General features: G+C 38.6%; 1 protein-coding gene across 3 annotated transcripts in view; it reads left to right on the forward strand.

Annotated features, from left to right (window-relative positions):
* Positions 1-24,952, forward strand: part of LOC126095767 (protein AF-9) — a 112,950-nt gene that overhangs the window by 38,907 nt on the left and 49,091 nt on the right. For 2 of the 3 annotated variants that reach the window (XM_049910571.1, XM_049910572.1), the window contains exon 4: positions 12,566-12,703. The exons of the other annotated variant lie outside the window; for it this stretch is intronic. In XM_049910571.1, the coding sequence (XP_049766528.1) occupies positions 12,566-12,703 (138 nt within the window). The remainder of the gene's footprint in view (positions 1-12,565; positions 12,704-24,952) is intronic. 3 annotated transcript variants of the gene reach the window in all.

Below are 24,952 nucleotides of genomic sequence, written 5' to 3' on the forward strand. Positions count from 1 at the left end.
GGAGGCTTGCGTGCCTCAGCAATACATATAGCCATACCGTAGGTGCAACCACAATAGAGGGGCATCTGTTGAGAGGCCAGACAAAATGTGGTTCCTGAAGAGGGGCAGGAACCTTTTCAGTAGTTGTAGGGGCAATAGTCTGATTGACTGATCTGGCCTTGTAACATCAACCAAAGCGGCCTTTCTGTGCTGGTACTGTGAATGACTGAAAGCAAGGAGAAACTAAAGCTATAATTTTCCCCGAGAGCACACAGCTTTACTGTGTGGTTAAATGATGATAGTGCCTTGGGTAAAATATTACGGAGGTAAAATAGTCCCCCATTCGGATCTTTGGGCAGGGACTACTCAGGAGGTCATTGTTACAGGAGAAACAAAATTGGATTTCTAAGGATCACAGATCCCTTAACCGGACAGGTACATTAGAAAATTTAAAAAGGGAAATGGATAGGTTAAAGTTAGATATTATGGGAATTAGTGAAGTTCGGTGGAAGGAGGAACAAGATTTCTGGTCAGGTGAATACAGGGCTATAAATACAAAATCAAATATGGGTAAATGAAGGAGTAGGTTTAATAACGAATTAAAAGAAATAGGAATGTGGATAAGCTACTACAAACAGCATACTGGATGCATTACTGTAGCCTAGATAGACAAAAAGCCCATGCCTACCACAGTAGTACAAATATATATGCCAACTAGCTCCGCAGATTATGAAGAGATTGAAGAAAGGTATGATGCAATAAAAGAAATTATTAAGATAGTTAAGGGAGATGAAAATTTAATAGCCATGTCGGACTGGAATCCAATAGAAGGAAAAGGAAGTGAAGGAAAAGTAGTTGGTGAATATGGACAGGGGGTAAGGAATGAAAGAGGAAGCCACCTGATAGAATTTTGCACAGAGCACAACTTAATCATAGCTAACATTTCATTTAAGAATCATGAAAGAATGTTGTATATGTGGAGGAGGCCTGGAGACACTGTAAAGTTTCAGATAGATTATACAGGGTGTACATAGCGTCCAGGAACACTTTCAGTTATTTATTGCACAAGAACCAAACATTGTACAGATATCATATGTATGTCCCCCCCCCCCCCCCCCCCTTATATCGCCACAGCATAGTTTGGTAATTTGCTGATAGTCAGTGCTAGTCGCCCACATGGCGCGTTCAGGTGTGGAGGGAGCTTTCTGGCTTTCTGTGTGGAGTTCGACAAAAACAAGTGTGCTACAGCTGTTCAATGGGTGTTTAGAACCAAGTATGGTAAGAATCCACCATTAAGGAAGGTCATTTGTAACTGGCACAACAAATTCGTAACAGCGGGTTGCCTGTCCCCGGCAAAGAGAAGTGGACATCCCAGTGTGTGTGAAGTGGATGTGGAGCATGTACGAGAGGTTACCGGGTCACTCGTGGTTCGCATATGGAATGTTTGTAAAAAAACTTTCAGTTTTTCTCTTCACAATTTAAAGTGTTCCCGGACTTTATGTACACCTTGTATAATGGCAAGACAGAGATTTAGGAAACAAGTTTTAAATTGTAAGACATTTCCAGGGGCAGATGTGGACTCTGACCACTATGTATTGTTTATGAACTCTAGATTAAAACTGAAGAAAGTGCAAAAAACGTAGGAATTTAAGAACACGGGCCTTGGATAAACTGAAAGAACCAAAGGTTGTAGAGAGTTTCAGAGAGAGCATTAGGGAGCAGTTGACAAGAATAGGGGAAAAAATACAATAGAAGAAAATGGGTAGCTGTGAGAGATGAAATAGTGAAGGCAGCAGAGGATCAAGTAGGTAAAAAGGCAAAGGCTAGTAGAAATCCTTGGATAACAGAAGAGATATTGAATTTAATTGATGAAGGAGAAAATATAAAAATACAGTAAATGAATCAGGTGAAAAGGAATACAAACGTCTCAGAAATGAAATCGACAGGAAGGTAGAAGCATATATCACAAGGGGTAAGATAGATACTGCCTACAGGAAAATTAAAAGTGGAAGAGGATGTAGATGAAGACGAAATGGGATATATGATACTGTACGAAGAATTTGACAGAGCACTGAAAGATCTAAGTCGAAACAAGGCACAGGGAGTGGACAACATTCCATTAGAACTACTGATAGCCTTGGGAGAACCAGCCATGACAAAAACCTTCCATCTGGTGAGCAAGATATATGAGACAGGTGAAATATCTTCAGACTTCAAGAAGAATATAATAATTCCAATCCCAAAGAAAGCAGGTGTTTATAGATGTGAAAATTACCAAACTATCAGTTTAATAAGTCATGGTTGCAAAATACTAACACGAATTCTTTACAAACAAATGGAAAAACAGATAGAAGCAGACCTCGGGAGACAGCAGTTTGGATTCTGTAGAAATGATGAAACACGCAAGGCAACACTGACCCTATGACTTATCTTAGAAGATGGGTTAAGAAAGGGCAAACAAACGTTTCTAGCATTTGTAGACTTAGATAAAGCTTTTGACAATGTTGACTGTAATGGTCTGTTTCAAATTCTGAAGGTGGTAGGTGCAAAGTACAGGGAGTGAAAGGCTGTTTACAATTTGTACAGAAACCAGATGGCAGTTACAACAGTCGAGGGGCAAGAAAGGGAAGCAGTGATTGATAAGGGAGTGAGACAGGGTTGTAGCCTATCCCCGATGTTATTCAATCTATATTTTGAGCAAGTAGTAAAGGAAACAAAAGAAAAATTGGGAGTAGGAATTAAAATCCACGAAGAAGAAATAAAAACTTTGAGGTTTGCCAGTGACATTGTAATTCAGTCAGTGAAAGGAGGATATAAAATGAACATCAACAAAAGCAAAACAAGGATAATGGAATGTAGTTGAATGAAATCTGGTGATGCTGAGAGAATTAGATTAGGAAATGTGACACATGAAGTAGTAGATGAGTTTTGCTATTTGGGGAACAAAATTACTGATGATGTTCGAAGTAGAGAGGATATAAAATGTAGACTGGCTATGGCAAGGAAAGCGTTTCTGAAGAAGAGAAATTTGTTAACACTGAGTATAGATTTAAGTGTCAGGAAGTCTTTTGTGAAAGTATTTTTATGGAGTGTAGCCATGTATGGAAGTGAAACATGGACAACACATAGTTTAGCCAAGAACTGAATAGAAGCTTTCCATATATGGTGCTACAGAAGAATGTTGAAGATTAGATGGGTAGATCATGTAATTAATGAGGAGGTACTGAGTGGAATGCGGGGGAGAAGAGGAATTTGTGGCACAACTTGTCTAGAAGAAGGGATCAGTTGGTAGGAGTCATTCTGAGGCAGCAAGGGATCACCAATTTAGTATTGTAGGGAAGCATGGAGGGTAAAACTCATAAAGGAAGACCAAGAGATGAATACACTAAGCAGATTCAAAAGGATGTAGGTTGCAGTAATTACTCAGACATGAAGAGGCTTGCACAGGATAGAGTAGCATGGAGGGCTACATCAAACCAGTCTCTGGACTGAAGACCACAACAACAACACCTCACTAACATGCTGTGCAGATGCAGTTGTGATAAGTGAGAAACTCAGGACTAGTAAGGAAAATAGCTTATGAAAAAGCACATCCTTGGTTTAAAAAATAAATAAATAAATAAAATAAACTTGTAATGTCCTCACTTATGCTGTTCCAAAACTCACTACATTTCTTGTTTCACCAGCTATCAGTGGCCTGTAAAAATTATATTTGTTCATCAAAAAAGTCTGTAGTTAGTTTGATTAACACAGTCGATAATGAAGTTTTGCATATTATCCAATGGCAAAATACTCTCCTGTTTCCATGCTGTTGTTTGCCAAAATCCTATTTCGATATCTCAAACAGTTTATTAAATATGAGGGATGTTGTGGATATTTCATTCTAGTTTTATCACAGGCCCACGCAATCAGAAATGAGTGTGCTACATCAGATTGGTTTTTTCAAGTTTGGTGACAGTGACCTCCATCCAAGTCTAAAGAAAAATTCAAGATGTTATATAAATTTCATGCACAGCAATGTTTTATGTAATATACACCACATGCGAAATTATAGCGACCCCTGTGTTTCATTGCAAACTTTTTAAAATTTCGCACAGTGTCTTACTTAAATTGAAAAATATCATGAGAACTATGACCATTAATGAAATGATGGGTGCGCCATTGTGGAGCTGAGCTATAAAGATACTAGTAATGCAAAAATGAATTTTTTTACGTTATAGTTTCTGTAAAATTGTTCATGAAAGATATAGGTCATGCATGTCAATTCTGTTGTTGCCGACCAGTTGAAAGCAGTCAAATGATGTTGGCCTCCCCTTCTAAACAAACGAATGGACTAATCAGGTGCTTCCGACAAAAATTGGTTACTGTACATCGACCACCATATCCAATGCAGACTCTACATACATCAGTGTGAGCCATTTTCTAATCTTATACAATGCTACCATCTATTGATGTAGAATGTTGTTACTGGAGTGGGCTGCAGAAGGTGGTTTGTGGAAGTGTGCAAAATTCTTGATAAGTGCATTACCAAATAAATGAAAGATGAAAAAAGTAGAGGCATTTCTTTCTTTCTAGGTCTTATATCAGCAAAAATTTACATGCTACCTCATAGGATAAAATAGTGGCCTTGTAGAATCTACATTTATACAAAATATAGGCTGGGGAAAAAAATGATGGGTGGGAATACTTGACTTTCAGCCGCACAGGATATTGTTGTAATGCAATGCCTTAAGTTTAAAATTTGTGCCAGACCAGGACTCAAAGCCAGCACAAGTTTTTAACTTTCACCACAATGCTCCATGTGGCTGGAAGTCATGAATTTCAACCCACCCTTTCCCTTTCTTTCCCTGTCCTCTATTTCATATAAATATATGCATCAGATACATCATCATAAGTGGTGTCTGTTCTGTCAGACATATCTGAAAGAAAAGACACCACTCAAATACATACATAAAATCTACATTGTACTTATAGCACACAAGTCAACTACCAGCAGGTGGCACCTGGTACTTGTGCCACATATGAATAAAAACTAAATTTATAAAATTAATAGATAATATTTTTTCTTTGTTGAGAATTCTGTTCTTGGGAAATCTTTATTACAGTGTGTGGTTTGTTAGGAATAAAAACGTTATAAAAAGTCACAAAAATATGTAATTCGATTGGCACAGTTGGTATAATATCAGTGTTGCATATCGTAGAGTATATGTTGATCAGTTATTGTATTTTTATCTATTAATCTGAGAATGTTTTGGGTGAACTAAAATCACTAATTTCAATAAGAAAATTAAAACAACCTAGACAGTCAAAACAATCTGTTTTTCTGGAAGAAGGAGTTGAGCATTGTACTCAGCTGTCAAACACTCAGCCTGCTCCTCCCCCCTCTAATAGCATGACATGCACTTTGCACACTCATGTGCAGTATCTCATTCCCTCCTATGCGATGTTATTCTCTGAAAAAGAATGCAAGTTCAACAGTTTTTGACTCCTTCTTATGCATAGTGAATGGTTCTCTTAACTCATTCTGTTCCAAAGACCTACAAAAGTCAAGTTTTAGTAATGAAATTCCTGTTTGCTATTTTTAAAATGGCATACTGAGGTTGCTTCATGTTTCTGCTGCTGTGTAATGCAGTGGTTGTGCCCTACAATTGATGTACACTTCATCTTGAGCATCTTATGTTATTTATTTAGTATTCACAGCTATAGTAGAGAAATCGACTTGCAACTGTCCCCCTGCCACTTCATTCAGCAGTTGTTATTGTACATAAGTGTTATTTATTTGTAACAATGTTTAAATTTTCGCTTTTAAATCTCCCAAAGAAAGCGTGTGTTGACAGATGCGAAAATTACCAAACTATCAGTTTAATAAATCACAGCTGCAAAATACTAACGCGAATTCCTTACAGACGAATGGAAAAACTGATAGAAGCCAACCTCGGGGAACATCAGTTTGGATTCTGTAGAAATGTTGGAACATGTGAGGCAATACTGACCCTACGACTTATCTTAGAAGAAAGATTAAGGAAAGGCAAACCTACGTTTCTAGCACTTGTAGACTTAGAGAAAGCTTTTGACAATGTTGACTGGAATACTCTCTTTCAAGTTCTGAAGGTGGCAGGGGTAAAATACAGGGAGTGAAAGTCTATTTACAATTTGTACAGAAACCAGATGGAAGTTATAAGAGTCGAGGGACATGAAAGGGAAGCAGTGGTTAGGAAGGGAGTGAGACAGGGTTGTAGCCTCTCCCCAATGCTATTCAATCTGTATATTGAGCAAGCAGTAAAGGAAACGAAAGAAAAGTTCAGAGTAGGTATTAAAATCCATGGAGAAGAAAGAAAAACTTTGAGGTTCGCCAATGACATTGTAATTCTGTCAGAGACAGCAAAGGACTTGGAATAGCAGTTGAACGTAATGGACAGTGTCTTGAAAGGAGGGTATAAGATGAACATCAACAAAAGCAAAATGAGGATAATGGAATGTCGAATTAAGTCGGGTGATGCTGAGGGAATTAGATTACGGAATGAGACACTAAAAGTACTAAAGGAGTTTTGCTATTTGGGGAGCAAAATAACTGATGATTGTCGAAGTAGAGAAGATATAAAATGTGGACTGGCAATGGCAAGGAAAGCGTTTCTGAAGAAGAGAAATTTGTTAACATCGAGTATTGATTTAAGTGTCAGGAAGTCGTTTCTGAAAGTATTTGTATGGAGTGTAGCCATGTATGGAAGTGAAACATGGACGATAAATAGTGTAGACAAGAAGAGAATAGAAGCTATCGAAATGTGGTTCTACAGAAGAATGCTGAAGATTAGATGGGTAGATCACATAACTAATGAGGAGGTATTGAATAGAATTGGGGAGATGAGGAGTTTTTGGCACAACTTGGCTAGAAGGAGGGATCGGTTGGTAGGACATGTTTTGAGGCATCAAGGGATCAGCAATTTAGTACTGGAGGGCAGCATGGAGGGTAAAAATCGTAGAGGGAGACCAAGAGATGAATACACTAAGCAGATTCAGAAGGATGTAGGCTGCAGCAGGTACTGGGTAATGATGAGGCTTGCGCAGGATAGAGTAGCATGGAGAGCTGCATCAAACCAGTATCAGGACTGAAGACCACAACAACAACATAAAAATTTTTGCTTAAGAAAATGGGAACATTGGAATTTAATGCATCACAGAAATTAAAATGGGGAAGTGATAGTTTAAGTTGAACTTGGTAAAAGAAAAGAGAAAAAATTCTTAATAGGATATTACTAATTTAAAAATTTCTCTCTTGGTTAACAGACATTTGAATTCAGGGTGTTTTGTACCTGCTGTCTCTAGTGTTGTATGGGAACCAATGCTCTGTAGGCAAGCTGCAGTGACCACGTGATGCTCAACCCTCTTGTTCAGACAGTTTGCCAAAATGAACTTGATAAGTTTGAAGTGGCCTTGGAAAGAAAGATGAGAAAATCATTGCACCATGTAGCACTTCAGAGTGGTGTGTAATTAGTATCAGCTCTCACAGCTGTGCTATCAGCGAAAACACTCCGTAATACTGTCATAGACACATTGGTGTGCATGGAATAAATCTAGGTCTTTTCGTTATCTGTTAGTTCCTTGAAATATGGTTGCAGTATATTGTTTACATACCTTTCAGCAGGTATGGTTTGATGGAAAAAACCTGTCTAATTATTTGTCTTGCTATGGCTGCACACTGCACTCATGTTTTTACATCATGCAGAGGCTCTTGGTGCAACTGATAAGGATTTTCTAAAACTTTTTTAAAAAATTATAAAAAATGTTAACTCTCTTCATCGTAGAAAATGCATTACTTTACATTTGACTGTTAGTTTTGGTTGCTAAACAACAATCTTCAGATCATTGAGAGTAACAAGAAACAGAAAATTGTCCTAGGTTAAACTGACTTCAACAATCTCCAAAAACATACATTATTTTGGAGTAATGAACATTAAATGCTATAACATATCACTCGTGGTCAAGTCTGTCTGCCCACATTGTAGGTCCGAACGACATCATCTAATAAAATATCTCAGCAATATAAAAATAAATGGAAAATACGTATCAGGTCAATATGAATAATAAACAATTTCAGTATATTGTAGAAAAAAGCAAAAAGAAATAATAAGAACATATCATACTCACTGATAAGCCGGGTTAAAAACTGTTGGCTATATCAATGAAGCTGCAGAGTGTAATTGTGAATCTTTGAGGAAAACGGAACATAATCTTTTCTTAAAAATGAAGGCACTAGAACAAATTAAAAGCATAAATTAATTTAAAAACAAATGAACATGAGAAATGTAAAATATAAAGAAAGCACAGACAGAATTTAGTGTTCTAATGATTTCAAATAGTAATAGACTTGATCAAGTTTTTGTACTTTTGTATTTAACATTTTCAATATTTTCAAGTTGAAATGGGTATGTGTATGCTTTGTACTCCGATACATTTCTCAGCAAGCATGGTATGTTTTCTTATATTTTACATTTCACGTATCCTTCTGTTTTTAAATTAAGTAATCTTTTTAAGCTGGTCTGTTGCCCTTATTTCTAATGAAGGAATATGCTTTGCTTTCCTCATAGGTTCAGAATTGGACTTTGTAACTTTGTTGGTATAACTAACAGTGTGTTGAAATCTGGCTCATTAGTGAGGATGGTATGTTTTTACTATTTATATTCCTACAAAGTCTTAAAATTTTTCATTGTTCACATTGATGTGATAGGTATTTTGCATTTATTCACATCGTGGCAAGATATACTACCAGATACCAGCATTCTACCCTTCGGTTTGCGTAGAGGGTTGTTACCATAAGTGATATCTTATTACTGTTAACTTTTCATTACTTTGAAATAATTTCTTGAAGATTGTTAAAGTCAGTTTAACCTAAGACAGTTTTCTGTTTCGCATTACTTTTATGTATACGAAGATAGTTGTTGGGAACCGAAACTAGTAATGAGTTGGAAAATAATGTATTTTTTGTGATCAAGACAATGTAATGGTATTTTTTTAATTATTTTAGAAATACATAAGAACACTTATCTTGATCACCTGAAAATATCAGCTCTTACTAACTCTAACATTGACAATATTACAAAAAGGATTGGATGCTACTCATCATATGTTGGAGTTTGTTGCGAAAGCTTGAATCTTGTGTGTATGTTTGTGTTCGTTTGTGTGTCTGTCTGTCGACCTGCCAGCACTTTCATTTGGTAAGTCACATCATCTTTGTTTTGAGGTATATTTTTCCTACGTGGAATGTTTCCTTCTATTATAACCATATATATATACCCGTCCTTTTTTCCCCCTAAGGTAAGTCTTTCCGCTCCCGGGACTGGAATGACTCCTTACCCTCTCCCTTAAAACCCACATCCTTTCGTCTTTCCCTCTCCTTCCCTCTTTCCTGATGAAGGAACAGTTTGTTGCGAAAGCTTGAATTTTGTGTGTATGTTTGTGTTCGTTTGTGTGTCTGTCAACCTGCCAGCACTTTCATTTGGTAAGTCACATCATCTTTGTTTTTAGGTATATTTTTCCTACGTGGAATGTTTCCTTTTATAAACATACACACAAAATTCTAGCTTTCGCAACCAACGGCTGCTTCGTCAGGAAAGAGGGGAAGGAGAGGGAAAGACGAAAGGATGTGGGTTTTAAGGGAGAGGGTAAGGAGTCATTCCAATCCTGGGAGCGGGAAGACTTACCTTAGGGGGAAAAAAGGACGGGTATACACTCGCACACACACACATATCCATCCACACATATACAGACACAAGCAGAATATGTCTGCTTGACGTGCCAGCGCTTTCGTTTGGTAAGTCAAATCATCATTGTTTTTAGATATATTTTTTCCCACGTGGATATATATATCAAACAAAAGTGCTGGCAGGTCGATAGACACACAAACATATATATATATATAACCCACATCCACATGCCCGCTGCCTCTGAAATGCCTGACATCTTATAGAAAACACAAAGAAACCTGTTATTTCTGATCTAGAAAAGACACTCAGTGTGATGCAGTGCAGTCAGGTCAAAATAATGGGGAGAACTGTCCAGATATTGGAGTGTCCAAAATAATGTTGGTGTGTTAGTGGCTAAGTGAGTTATCTGACAAGCTGGAATGGTGTCACATAACAGCAATATTTGGTTTAACCTATGCTTCAAGCTTTTTCTTTTAAATAATTTCTGTCAAACTATAAACCTAATTGAGCAAAGAGATCAGAGATTGTATTCAGGTATTTTGGCCATCTAAAGGGTACAACATGTAGTATCATCACCATTTAGTACTTTGTCCAAGACTTTCATTTTTATTCATTTTCATCCTGGAAAGAACAAAGTTTAATAAGTGTTCAATAAATTCCTTTTTTTTATGGCAGCTGGAATGGCCTACCAAAAGTTTTCTCGGGCCCTCAGGGCAGGATCTTACCAATTCCCTCATATAATCCATTTCATTTCAACACATATGTTTTTGGTAAGAATGGGATCTGAAGTGGAAGTAAACCATTCAAGGACAACTTACTATAGTTGTGTATTTCAAACCATGTTTGTTCCAATATTGAAATTTTTGTGGAACATTGGTTCTGCTTGAAACATGCTACTTCCTCAGGATATAAATCTTTCACTGATGAGCATGTTAAGCAACAACAACTAGACAACTATTTACTGCAGAAAATACTGGTTCATTGAAAAATTATTAAATTTTGCAGTTTTGATTGAGATTGTTGTTTACCATAGAGTGTCTGCTTGATGGCTGCACATTGGCTTTTTGCAGACTAAAAACATTGGAAAATCATGTCCATCAACTGAGGAAACACTGCCATTCATTAATTCTTTCATTCATGTGTCCCATTATTTTGTAACAATTATTGCATACCACATCTTCATGGTATTACTATAATCATGTTGTTACTCTCACAAAAATGTACTATTTGGATGGATTATGTGATCAGTGCATTCCATGCTACAAATTTGTTCCATAAAAAGGTCCTGCATTCCAAGATAACATTACTCTCAAAGTCACATTGGTAGCTTTCTTCTGGTTGGACAAATATACAGATGGAATTGGAAAGCTCACAAGTCTACTTCCTTTCCAATCATTGCACATGAACATCGTCAAGCTTTTGTGGTTGGTTTTGGAGAAGGAAACCCAACACAGGTTTCCTCTTCCATTTCCACCAAGAGAACAAAGTGTTACACTGTATAACACATGCTTAAAAGTAGCTTTGGAAACAATTCACGAATTTTACATATGCATTTGAAAGGTAATTGCAGTAGACAGTAGGCTAAAAGTGATCCAAAATTCCTTCATGTATTCCATTATTTTAGTGACCACCTGTTTTTAACATTCTAAATACCATCTTTCATTCTACTTTTCTTGTTACGTAACTGATTTGAAGTATGTCTTGAATTGGCAAATGCTAAATCAGCTGAAAAATACAGAGTGGATGTGGACATAAATCATAGCACAATCTACATGTCTCCTCTGTAGCATGGCAGCAGATGTCCATTAGAAATAAAACTGAGATTAAAGGTGCACATTATTAAACTACCAGTAAATGTGAATATGTAAAGTTGGACATACGTTATTGCATTTCACTTACATTACTTATGATGTTTTGAAAAACCAGGAAACTATCCAGATGTAGAATTTTACATTTTGATGAAGGAAAAATTGCCATTGAATGTATTGTTAAGAAATTAGCATATCCAGGTGATAGTAAGAAACAGTTTTTGAATATTTTTACATGCATTTTAAAACCAGTATTCAGTTTCTATATATTTGTATTCTACTGGAACTCAAGCTAGAGCCCAGGCTCTCAAAAATAGACTTTCCTTATTATCTGAGTATTGTCAGGTGCTGTTCAAGATGCAGGGTGCCGAATATACTAAAATTTATAGTGTTTCAAGTGAGAAAAATATTTAAAGAAGAAAGGACACTAACTCTAGTTCGATGAAACTCAGTATTTATGGGTGGCTACTGGGTGTTTTGTTTGAGCTATTAACAAGATAGATGTGTTGTTGTGAAAGTCTTTTTTTAATGTGAAGCAATCATGCCATTAATCATATTCTGCATAGGGTATAATTATGTGAGAGCTAAATTTTATCATATTACGTAACTGTCTGCTGCTGAACAGTAATAAAACTTCAGATATTTTCAGTCTTTCCCTCTTCAATTAAACAAGCAAACAATTAGCTTTTTTGTTAATTGTTCCAGAAGACTCAAGAGTAGTTGATTTTTAGAGACTTGCAAGTACTTTAATATCTTGCAAAAGTCACATATAGTAATCATTATTTTTTGGTTTGATGTAGTAATAAGAAGACAAAGAACTTAGTGCTGCTTTTTGGTGCATCCAATACTTAATGCAAATGTGACATAACAGCACTTAAAATGATATGCAAATGTGTCATAACAGCACTTAGAATAATTTTGATTAAGATTTTTCAAGTCTTCTTATCTTAATTTGAAACAGATATATTTTCTGTTTTAATTTGAAACCCATCACTTTTGTCTCATGCCTCTAATCCTTGCACCTGGTCAGAAGGATTAATCTGAGATGGGAAGTAGAGATACAACTGATGGTTGCAGGTAGGTGTAGGGACGGAGCCTGGATCCCAATTAGAAAAACTTCCTGCCAGTGGAGGGGACGAACAGTCCTCTGCAGCCCCTTCATTAGGCAGCAAATCCAAGCTTGGATGGGATGCAACAAAGAAGCACAAGGTTAAAGTAAGTTACTCTGTCACATCTTATGTGTAAAGCATTGTGTGTAAGTGTGCAAACATAATTCATCCAGAGCTCATTAATAAAACTTAATGAATTTAGCATGTTTCCAGCAGTTGTGAGTTGTGCACTATGTAGCATTAAGTGTTTTCTGCTTGGAGGTAATACCTTCAGTTGAAGGCTTGTTTATGAGGCCAACAGAAATGCTTATGGATTTGCTCCCTTTGGCAATACATTTTTTTACCTCATTCCATTCTTACCTATTCTGCATGCTTACAGACATAGGCATTATATTTTTTGAAACTACTTGGATGTATTTTTTTTTTTTTTTTCATTCTTATTTTTAATGGTCAGGCAAGTTTCAAATAATTCTCAATCAATATGAATGATATACTTAGTGAAGGAGTATATAATACTATAGTACTGTTCACACGCAAATGAAAGTGTGAGCAATCAATAGAGCATGCTGAAGCAAATGATAGTGTCTAACATATATATGCACAACCTTAGCAGGCATCAGAGCTTCTCAGTCGCATGCGGTACTTTAAAAAAATTAATTAGCTGATTTATAAATTAATGCCATCCTTGCTATTGATTATTTACCATTAAAAAAGTTAAAAGACTATTAAATATTGGCAGTTTATTTGTTAGTAGGTAGTGCTGTCTTCCAAGCAAGTCTGAAACTGCTTAAAACAGCACTGAAGCCAGGTAGAGCCCTGATAAGATAGTCCTGGAGAGCAACTTCAGACTGCAGTCGAAAGTACTGTAAATGCACCACAGTTTTTCTTTAGTCTTCAGGCTGCCAATTGATTTGGCATTAAAACTGTACAAAATGAAACAGTGGTATATCTTCATAACATGTTAAAACTGTGTGACAGAGTTGAGTCTGCTGCCTTTGATAAACATTGTTAACCTTGGAAAAGTTGTAGCAGTCAACAGCTTCACGTCTCATGCAAAATAATTTGCTGTTTTAGATCGATATCACTGTAGAAGAAACACCTTTAGGAAAATATGCTTTCAAATTGCTACCTGTTGCGCATTTCCTTCTCCGGTAATCAAAGCATGAGCCTTTTTGCATTGTAACTCAAGAGATATTCAATGAGAGGCCCATGTTTAGAATATTACACCAGGAAATGTAAATTTTCATGATAGATGTAAAACAGTGTGTGCCAGAATAGACCTGTGTGGCAGAATTAAAAGTGCTTGCCATAGCATGACAAACCTAAATCATTACCTTCTGCGAGCAGTATTCAGTTGGGAGAGCATTGCCCCTGAAAGGCAAGAACTTTTCATTCTGGCTACAAGGTGCATCAAGTCATATGCATTTTGTATTTCAATTTTCTCATAAACCAGGAGGTATGTATCAGGAAAGTGTATGTGTGTCTGATACAATGTCTGGAAAGAGCCAAGTCTAGATTATGTACTGTTATTAACACACTGCAGTAAAGAGTTTCATTTAAAATAAACTGAAATACAATTTCATCAATGCTCACACTTTGAGATGAAGAGATATGGGGTATCACTGTGATGACACTAACAGAAATATGCACAAAACAATCAGTTGTATATTCTCTTGAAATTCTTGAAGCTGTATTGTGTACTCTCATAGGCACAGAGTGCAGGCTGGGCTCTCCATCGGCATTTGCAATGAGTGTGCTAGCTGCTGACATATGACAGTCTATACCCAATTCCCACACCTGCCCCCTGTGGCAAGTGGATCGAGAACAAGTTAATGTCTACTAGTTGTACAATCTACCAACTCAGATATAATTTTTTTGGAGCATTGTTCCAGGAAAAACAGCAATTTATTAATATTGTAACATGTAACAATAAACACAATCATTGGCAGGTCGATAGACACACAAACAAACACAAACATACACACAAAATTCTAGCTTTCACAACCAACGGTTGCCTCGTCAGGAAAGAGGGAAGGAGATGCCATTGGTATATGTCTGCTTGTGTCTGTATATGTGTGGATGGATATGTGTGTGTGTGCGAGTGTGCACCCGTCCTTTTTTCCCCCTAAGGTAAGTCTTTCCGCTCCCGGGATTGGAATGACTCCTTACCCTCTCCCTTAAAACCCAAATCCTTTCGTCTTTCCCTCTCCTTCCCTCTTTCCTGACGAGGCAACCGTTGGTTGCGAAAGCTAGAATTTTGTGTGTATGTTTGTGTTTGTTTGTGTGTCTATCGACCTGCCAGCGCTTTTGTTTGGTAAGTCTCATCATCTTTCTTTTTAGATATATTTTTCCCACGTGGAATGATTCCCTCTATGATAGTCTAAACACAATCATTATCACATTTAACTTGTGTATTTTTATTTTTAGATAACTGGTTTCGATCTTCTAAGATATCATCTTCAGATCTTACATTCCTTGATGACAATAGGAACCATTGGCGTGAAAGAGGTCCATCTGTGCAGGCATGGAGAACATTGCTCACTGCTGCAGTTTTCTCCATGCCTGCACAGATATATCTGCTTCATGCCAGTAGTTCCTACTGCATCAAGGAATGTAAGATCTGAAGATGATCTCTTAGAAGATTAAAGCTGGCCATCAAAAATAAAAATACACAATTAGCATGCAATCATGACTGTGTTTATTGATATAAGTTATCAGATATTTTCGTCCTGTGATAAAGGAAATACAATGCTGTAAGTTGCTGATTTGTTGCCAGATGCAAATCACCTAAACAGAAAAATATGCCTCTCATCAACTTCCATTTCATGTAAGAAATTCCAAAATGAATTGAGAAGTTAGCAAAATTCTTGACACCAGTTTTACATTCACTACATGCGCTTCACATTACATGTGTCTATCTACTTGGTTGGCAAGCATGCTGATGAAGCAGTGATCAGATAGTAAGGCAATAACTCTGTCAGACTACTAGATGCACCATGCTTAGCAAGTAGATGGTTATGATAATTTGGTATCATCACTAACTACGTGCAAACTTCAAACAATGTAATTCATATTTTTGGCCATTCTGATTTAGGTTTTCTGTGATTTCCTAAATTGCTTCAGGCAAATGATGGGATGGTTCCTTTGAAGGGGCAGCCGATTTCCTTCCCCATCCTTCCCTCATCCGATGGGACTGATGACTTCACTTATTGGTCCCCACCCCCAAATCAACCAACCAACCAGTCATATTTTTCTTACAGAATTTGTGGCAGCCACAGCATTCTTTTGTGCAGTAATTCTTGTATTCAAAAATTTTAGGCAATTATTGGTTACTTATAAATAAGTATTAGAGTTAAATTGAAATACTCCTAATAGTGAGGATTGTTTTAAATAATTTAGTGTCATGACCAAACCAGAATCAATTTTTTGTTGTATCCCTCATAAAAATTTTCTTTACCCACCAGGAGGTAACTACAAATGCTTGGCAATTGTGAATGATAAAAGGTTAGACATTCATGGGGTGGTCAAGTAGAGCAGAAGTGGCAAACCTAATGATATTGTTATGAATGTAGGAACTGAATGCTAATCTTAATTCAGCACAAACATCCACAGTAACAGAAGAAATGTTTCCTTACAGTTCCTTAACAGTGGTTGTTGCATGGTGTGATAAGTGAACACTTGCCGTGACAACAGTGCATGTTATAACAAAGGTGTGGCAACGCAGTAAAAACTAACCAATAATGGAAAATCCAGGATGGAATAATGGCAGTGTTATGAAAAGGATAGATTGCTACTCACTGAATAGTGGAGTGTTGAGTTGCTGACAGGCACACCAAAATGACTTCTAAACAAGTAAGCTTTTGGCCAAAAGGCCTTCTCCTGAATTAGGCAACACACACACACACACACACACACAACTTGCACACACATGACCAGTGTCTCTGGCTGCCGAGGCCAGACCGCAAGTAACAGCGCGTGATGAGAGAGGCACTCTTGGTTGGGTAGGTAGGAATCAGGCTGTGGTGGGGAGGGAGAGGGATAGTAGGGTAGGGGTGGGGGGCAGTAGCCACCACCCCTACCCTGCTATCCCTCTGCAGCCCAGCTTCCTTCCTACCCCCACCAACCAGATTGCCTCTCCTATCATGCACTGTTGCTCACAGTCTGGTCTCGGCACCCAGAGACAGTGGGCATGTGTGTGTGAGTTCTGTTTGTGTGAGTGTGTGTGTATGTTGCCTAATTCAGAAGAAGACCTTTTGCCTATAAGCTTACTTGTTTTAGCAGTCTTTTTGGTGTGCCTGTCTGTGGCTCAACCCTCCACTGTATGGTGAGTAGCAATCTATCCTTTTCCTAATACTGGAGTGCACAAATAACATTTATTGGGAACATTATGAAATGGTACTTAACTTTGATGCACTTTGATGCTTGGCACTTGTTTTGCTAAACCTAATACAATGATATCTAACTATGAGTCTCTTGGCAGTCTGTAATATTGTAAGTCTCACTGATATTAAGGCTCGCAGACACACTGTTACTGGCCATAGTTATCCATAAATAGCTCCTGCTAAATCGGAAAGTAGGGAATACTGTCTGAGCTAACTGCAAACTCTGATGTGAACTTTCAAACTGTTGGTGTGAAACTGATGAGTGACAGATGCACATCGTGTTTTGAGACCATCAGCCCACCAGTACAAGGTTGAAGTAAAGTAGTCCACTGATGACCTTGTACCCTATTGGCTGTTCCCACTGTCAGTGAACATACAGTGTGCCAGAGAAAGTGGTGTGGAAGCAGAAGACATCGTCGTTTGTGAACACCATATGGAAACTGCTGCGCAGTGCTGGGAGATACCAGGCGAGTGGTTGTGCCTGTGTGGTGGCAGCCTCTCACAGTATTTGTTGATACATCTTGCTTGGTACACAACAGATCTGAATGATTATCTTGTTCTGAGATCACGAAAAGTGACGAGAAGATGGTGTACTTCATTAGTGCAAAAAGTTTCGAGACTGGATTAATAAAAACATAGAGAAAAGTTAAGACTGTAATTTTAATTCTCCAGCTGTTCTATGTAGCATCCCCCGATATGAGTACAATGCTCAAAAATGTTCATACAACCAAGCAAAACTGTCATAAAAGTCTTTCTTGGTGATGTTCAACTCACGCATTACAGTTCACCTTCTTCGGTTGGGGCAAACCGTCAGAGATCTAGTCTTAACTTTGTTGTTTTGTGACAAGTTTGTATTGATAACACAGTCTTGTCATCCATGACTATTTTTCTCAGAAAAGAGATGCTTCCATTTTTCGTTTCAGTTAAGTAATGGCAAGCGTCCACGCATCATTGTTTTTTTGTTCCTGAGTCAGGGTGTGTGTGACAAACTTTGCACACTTTTCTTGTCTTTAAAACTTTCTTGGGAATATCTTGAACACTTGATGTGGAACTGTTCCATCCATTGCGGTTTGTGACGCAATTGTGTTGACACACTATGACTGCACTGCCTGTTCACAACTTACTGATTGAATGCAGATGTTAGTTCAAACTACTACCATAATGACAGCACTGATGTCACTTATACACCAGGAATAAAATCAGTTTACACCAGGAATAAAATCAGTTTTGGAACATTCTGGGTGGATGGTGCACAGTGTTGGTCATAAGAAGAAAAGCATGTGATCTCCTGGTCAAATGGACCTAAACTAATCTAACGGAAATAGTAGCTGGATTTTTGTTAAGGAATGTCTTGGCAATGTTATCTTACACATCAATAGAGGAAACTGAAAAATGCATGTATAATGACCTACAAGTTACAGGATAGGAATGTGAAGTTTCAAGCTAATGATTTTGCAATTGATATAGCCAAGAGCATGTCTTTGGTCCATATAAATTGGTACAGCAAACCAGCTATATAATAGTCAGACCTCTATGTCAGAATCGTGTGCTTAAATAGGTAAGAACATCCTCAAGACGACATGAATATCACCTGGAGTACCACATCGAATGAAACTGACTTTGTGTGTGTGTGTGTGTGTGTGTGTGTGTGTGTGTGTGTGTGTGTGTGTGTGATTTTGGGAAAAACAATGGAAACCTAAATTGGGATGACTGTACAGGATTTGAACATCACTCCTCCAGAAGTCAACTCCAATGGCTTGCCCTCTTAACCACCATGATCACTTGACACATATGAATATGCACATATAAAACATATAATTCTATAAGATATTGCTGATCAGTTTGATAACTTACAAACCGTTCTCTTTCAATCCAGTGAAAATTAAAATCCAATACAGTTGAGATCTTAATATCTACATGACATTTCATCACCATCCTCATCATCATCATCATCATCAACAACAACAACAATAACAATGTATCAAGGTTTAAAAAAGGTCTCTTTAAAAGCATTCAGTTGAAAATCAGAAAACATGGCAGCATGCTAAATATTTTTGTGGAATGTTGCCCAAGATAAGTCATTGTGGTCTCATATTGTGAGCACATCATAACAAAGAAAACTTATAAAATCAAATTTGAAACAAGTGCAAGTAAAGTCTCTACAATGCAGATGCAACTTGCTGAATACATCGTATCATCTAAGAACATTATGGAAGTGGTTACCACCTAAATTGAAAGCAAATGAAATACCTGACATAACATAGCTTAGAAATGATCTGTAAATCGGTGGTATCGCTGGGCTGAATTTAGAACTACTGTGAGTTACATACACCACTACAAACTGTTTAATGTTTATTGTGCTTTGCAGAAGAGCAGATGATGATGGAACATAAGGGATAACATATAATATGAAAATGATGATCCTAATCAAGTAAATATTTTACTTGGTTTCATTGTTACTGACAGCTTTTAGAAAGTAATACTGTATTTGTACAGCAGAGTATTGCAGTAGGAGTTGCTGTGTGCATATCTGCACTTTAAACATTTAATTCGAAGACTTTTTAAATTTCTTTTGGCATTAAGTATTTATAAAATGCAAGTCAAGCCTTCTAATCCAACTAAAATGAATCTCGTGTAATGCGAGTACTAGTTGTGACATTGTTATGTCAAAGAAGTAGAAAAGACAAGGTGTAGCAAGCTACTGTGTTCTTTTCAAAAAGGAGAAATTTATTCCATTTTGAAACAGCCAAGCCTTCACCATTTCAGTTTGAGACCAGCTGCCATTCTTTATTGGAAGCTTTATTATTTTCTAAAGTGAATCAAGGGCTGCAGAATGTAATAGGATTAAATCAGCCAATGCTGAGGGGAATGTGGCACTAAAAGTAGTAAATGAGTTTTGCTGTTTTGGGCAGCAAAATAACTGATATTGGCAGAAGTAGAGCGGGTATAAAATGCAAACAGACAATAGCAAGAAAAGCATTTATGAAACAGAGATTATTATGAAAAGGATGGACTGTTATTTACCGTATAGAGGAGGCATTTACTTGCAGGTAGGCACAACAAAAAGACATCCATACATTTGAGCTTCCAGCCAAAAGACCTTCTTCTAAAGTAGAAAAAACACACACACACACACACACACAAACCACTATGTCTGGATTCAGAGACTGGACAGCGTACAGCCAACTGCGCCTCATGGGAATAGCAATCTGTGAGTGGTGTGGGAGGCTGGGGTGAGGAGGTGAGGGATACTAAGGTAGCGGTGAGGCAAGATGTAGTGCTAGTTTTAGTGCTGGAGTGCCCACAATTACTTTACCTTTGATAACATCACATACAAATAAATCTATGTTACAGCAGTGAGCACCCACATGGCACCATCTTATACTAACCTATTCATGGGCCATCTAGTGGAATCCTTCCTAAAAACAGAATCCAAACCCATCACCTGGTTCAGATTTATTGATGACATCTTCTTGATCTGGACTGAGGGTGAGGACATCCCATCCACATTCCACCAGAACCTCAACACCTCCCCCCCCCCCCCCCATTCACTTCACCTGGTCCTTGTCAACCCAACAAACCACCTTCCTCGATATTGACCTCCTCAAAGATGGCTACATCAGTACCTCCGTCCATATAAAACCTACCGATCACCCGCAATACCTCCACTTCAACAGCTGCCACCCATTCCATATCAGGAGTCCCTTCCATACACTCTAGCTACCCATGGCTGTCACATCTGTAGTGACAGCAGTCCCTCTCCAGAAAATACCAAGGGCCTCACTGAGGCCTTCATAGACCAAAATTACTCTCCTAACCTTGTACAGAAATAGATGTCCCATGCCATGTCTCGCCAGAAACCTACCAACTCCCATATTCCACACACAAAGGAGCACACTCCTCATGGCTCAGTATCACCCAGGATTGGAGTAACTGAATCACATTCTCTGCCTGGGTTTTGACTACATCTTGTTGTGCCCTGAAATCAGGACTATCTTTCCCACTATACTTCCCACTCTTCCCACTGTGTTATTCCACTGCCCTCCAGACTTACACAGTATCCTTGTTTATCCTTAGTACACTGCTGCTACAAACTCCTTGCTTCATGGCTCATATCCCTGCAGTAGACCTAGATGTAAGACGTGTCCCATACATCCTTCCATCACCATCTACTCCAGTCTGGTAACAGGTGTCTCCTGTCCTGTCAGTGGCAGAGCTACCTGTGAAAGCAGTTATGTGATCTACTTAATAAGCTGCAAGCATTGTACTGCCTTCTACATGCGCATGACAACCAACAAGCTGTCTATCCACTTCAGTGGGCACCGAAAAGCTGAGGTCAAGAGACAGCAGGACAACCCAGTTGCTGAACTTGCTGCTAACGCAATCTGCTTCACTTCAGTGACCGCGTCTCAGCCTGTGCTGCCTGGAACCTTTCTACCAACAAGTTTTTCTGAACTGTAGAGGTGGGAACTCTCCCTACAGTATATCCTACATTCCCATAACCCCCCTGGACTTTACCTTCCCTACTTCCTGTCATGTACCTACCTATCCCCTTCTATGTCCCAATCCATCACTATACAGCCTTCTATTCCACCAGTGCACCACATAGTCTTTCCCCCACTCTTCTACTTCTCTTCTTTACCACCACCGCCCCTCCCCTACTTAGCACCCCTACTCTGTTGTTGCTGTATCCCTGCTCCCACAAGCAGCACACCACCTCCTCCCATCCCCTCATGCCACTGCTCTCCCCCTCCCCAACCCCCTCCTCCTTACCCTCACCACCCATGGTTGCTTCTCCCATCAGGAGCAGTTGGCCATACACAGTCTGGCCTCAGTAGTCAGAGACACTGGTCATGTGTGTGTATGTTGTGCTATTTTAGAAGGCAGCCTTAAAACCAACAGCTCAAATGTATAGCTATCTTTTTATTGTACCTCTTTGCAACTCGTTTCCTCTATATGATAAGTAGCAGTCTATCCATTGCATAATACTGTCGTTATTTCATCTTGGATTTTCCATTGTTCGATTTCTGAAAAAGAGAAATTTCTGAACGTCTAATACAGATTTGTGTGTTAGGAAGTCTTAAGCTGTGGAGTGTGGCCTTGTACAGAAGTAAAACGTAGTCTGTAAACAGTTCAGAAAAGAAAAGAGTAGAAGCTTTTCAAATGTGGTGTTATGGAAAAATGCTGAAGATTAGTTGTGTAGGTCAGATAACTAATGACGAAGTACTGAATAGAATTTGTTAGAAAAGAAATTTGTGTCAGAACTTGACTAAAAGAAGGGATCAGTTGACTGGACATATTCTGCAGCATCAAGAAATTGTCAATTTGGTAATGAAGAGAAATGTGTGTGTGTTTGGAGGAGGGAGGGTAAATGTAGGGGGAGCCAATGATTTGATTACAGTTCAGAAGGATGTAGGTTACATTAGTTATTCAAAGATGATAAGACTTGTGGAGGATAGCCTTATGTGAAGAGCTGCATCAAACAATTCTTTGAAGTGAAGACCACAATAACTTCTACGACATTATTATTTGCATCTATGTTGTGATGACCATTATGTTACCATCAAGTCAGAGAGCAGACAATTCAATTTTATTTTAACTTATATCTCTCCTAGAAATGCTGAATGTGTTTGTTTTGATATTGGGTAATGTTACTCTTTGGTTCTTCACTTAGCAGTATGAATATGTAACAGGTTCCTAGCACTGCTATTAGGCATGTTCTATCACCGTTCAACTATAGTTGCTCTACTAGAATGAGGTTTGCCTTATCAGTGCAAAAACCAGTACTGATTTAGAATGTATTGTTTGCGTTATTAAGGTTAACTTCGTTTCATACCTACACAACAGATGGATACCTTACAATATGAGTTCTGACATACGTACTGCTACATTTTGGGGCCCAAAATAGCTATTAAATTTCTTCATTATGAAATGTAGGCATAATATCTCATTAAATTCGATAATGTGAAACACAGAATGATGTAACTGGCTACCACAATGAAGAGGCAGATATGTAAAGGACGATACTTGCATTTCAGGATTGTGTGGCATTCAAATAACCGGTATTGATTCTCGTTTTATCATGGAGAGTTGTCATTATTATATTAGCTAAGTAGGCTGGATAGTATATAGGTCCATATAGTCATGATCTGGATAAACTGTACATCCTTTCTAGAGCTAATGATGTAACTTACCAAACGAAAGCGTTGGTATGTTGATAAACACACACACACAAAATTCAAGCTTTCGCAACCCACGGTTGCTTCATCAGGAAAGAGGGAAGGAGAGGGAAAGATGAAAGGATGTGGGTTTTAAGGGAGAGGGTAAGGAGTCATTCCAATCCCGGGAGCGGAAAGACTTACCTTAGGGGGAAAAAGGGACAGGTATACAATCGCGCGCGCACACACACACACATATATATATATATATATATATATATATATATATATATATATATATATATATATATATATATACAGACACCTTACATTCCCACGTGGAATGTTTCCTTCTATATATATATATATATATATATATATATATATATATATATGCCCCTGAGAGCTAAAACACTAAGAAAAATCGCTTCTCGGCTTTTGACAAGATCAATGTGTAGTTTATGTAATGAAATAGAACCAATAATATGCTTTAGCCCCTACAGCAAAACTAAAATATAAACATTTATATAAACGCATCTATATCTTAATGCTGCTGCTGCAATAAGGCATGGCTGTGTACAAAGTGCTGCTGCCTCAATTAAAATGAATATGCAGTTGCCTCACGAGCGAGAACATAATAATATGAGTACAAAGAAAAGAAACCCTATACGTCATTACTCATACTCATAAGGAAGTGTACAGTGTAGCAGCCTCAAGTAGAATTAACATGCTGTTGCCTCACGAGCGAGACTGGGCTGCCAGCGGCTGATAAGACCCAGCATGCTGCGCACGCATTCGCGCACACCGGAGAAGCCAGAAGGGCGTGACCAAAAGTAAGCTTTTTAGCAGCGGATCGCACTCAGTTAAAACTAGAGCGCGATCCTCCAAACACTAGCGGCGGCTGGTGGAACTCGCTTCAAGGTCAACCGCCTTGCGCAACAACATGGGGGCTACGCACACAGCCATGCATATATATATATATATATATATATATATATATATATATATATAAGAGGGAAGGAGAGGGAAAGACGAAAGGATGTGGGTTTTAAGGGAGAGGGTAAGGAGTCATTCCAATCCCGGGGGCGGAAAGACTTACCGTAGGGGGAAAAAGGGACAGGTATACACTCGCGCGCACGCACACACACACACACACACACACACACACACACACATCCATCCGCACATATACAGACACCTTACATTCCCATGTGGAATATTTTCACACACACACCTATGCCCCCACATGGTACCAGCTGGATGCACAGTGCTAGGGGAGCAATAGAGCAGGTCGGCAGAGGTGTGAAGGGGGGGGGGGGGTGTTATTGGGGGTGACAGGCTAGAGGCTTGGAGGGAGGTATCCCATTTGCTGGCTAGGAATGCAGTGGGGAGGGGTGGCAGGTGGTGCATGGGCTAGATATGGGATGCACAGTTGTTGGTGCTGGTGGGGAGCAACGCATGGTGAAGGTGACATGGAGAGGTGAATTGGGAGGGGGGGGGGATAGGCAGAGGAAGTGTAAGATGTTGGGTGGAGGTTGTGGGGATAGTTGGTTAATGGAGATTGAAACCAGGATGGTTCCACGACCAAAGGAAATGTTGCAAGAATAATGCCCATCTCCGTAGTTCAGAAAAACTGGTGGTGAAGAGAAGAATCCAGATAACTTGGGCTGTGAAGCAGCCATCGAAATCTAGCATGTTGTGCTCAACTGCATGTTGTGCTACTGGATGGTCTGTCTAGTTCCTGGGCACGGTTTGGTGGTGGCCATTCATTCTGGTGGACTGCTGCACAGTGATTGGAACAGGATTAGTATATAA

Source organism: Schistocerca cancellata, chromosome 8, assembly GCF_023864275.1.
Source record: "Schistocerca cancellata isolate TAMUIC-IGC-003103 chromosome 8, iqSchCanc2.1, whole genome shotgun sequence".
In the NCBI taxonomy this organism is placed as follows: domain Eukaryota; kingdom Metazoa; phylum Arthropoda; class Insecta; order Orthoptera; family Acrididae; genus Schistocerca; species Schistocerca cancellata.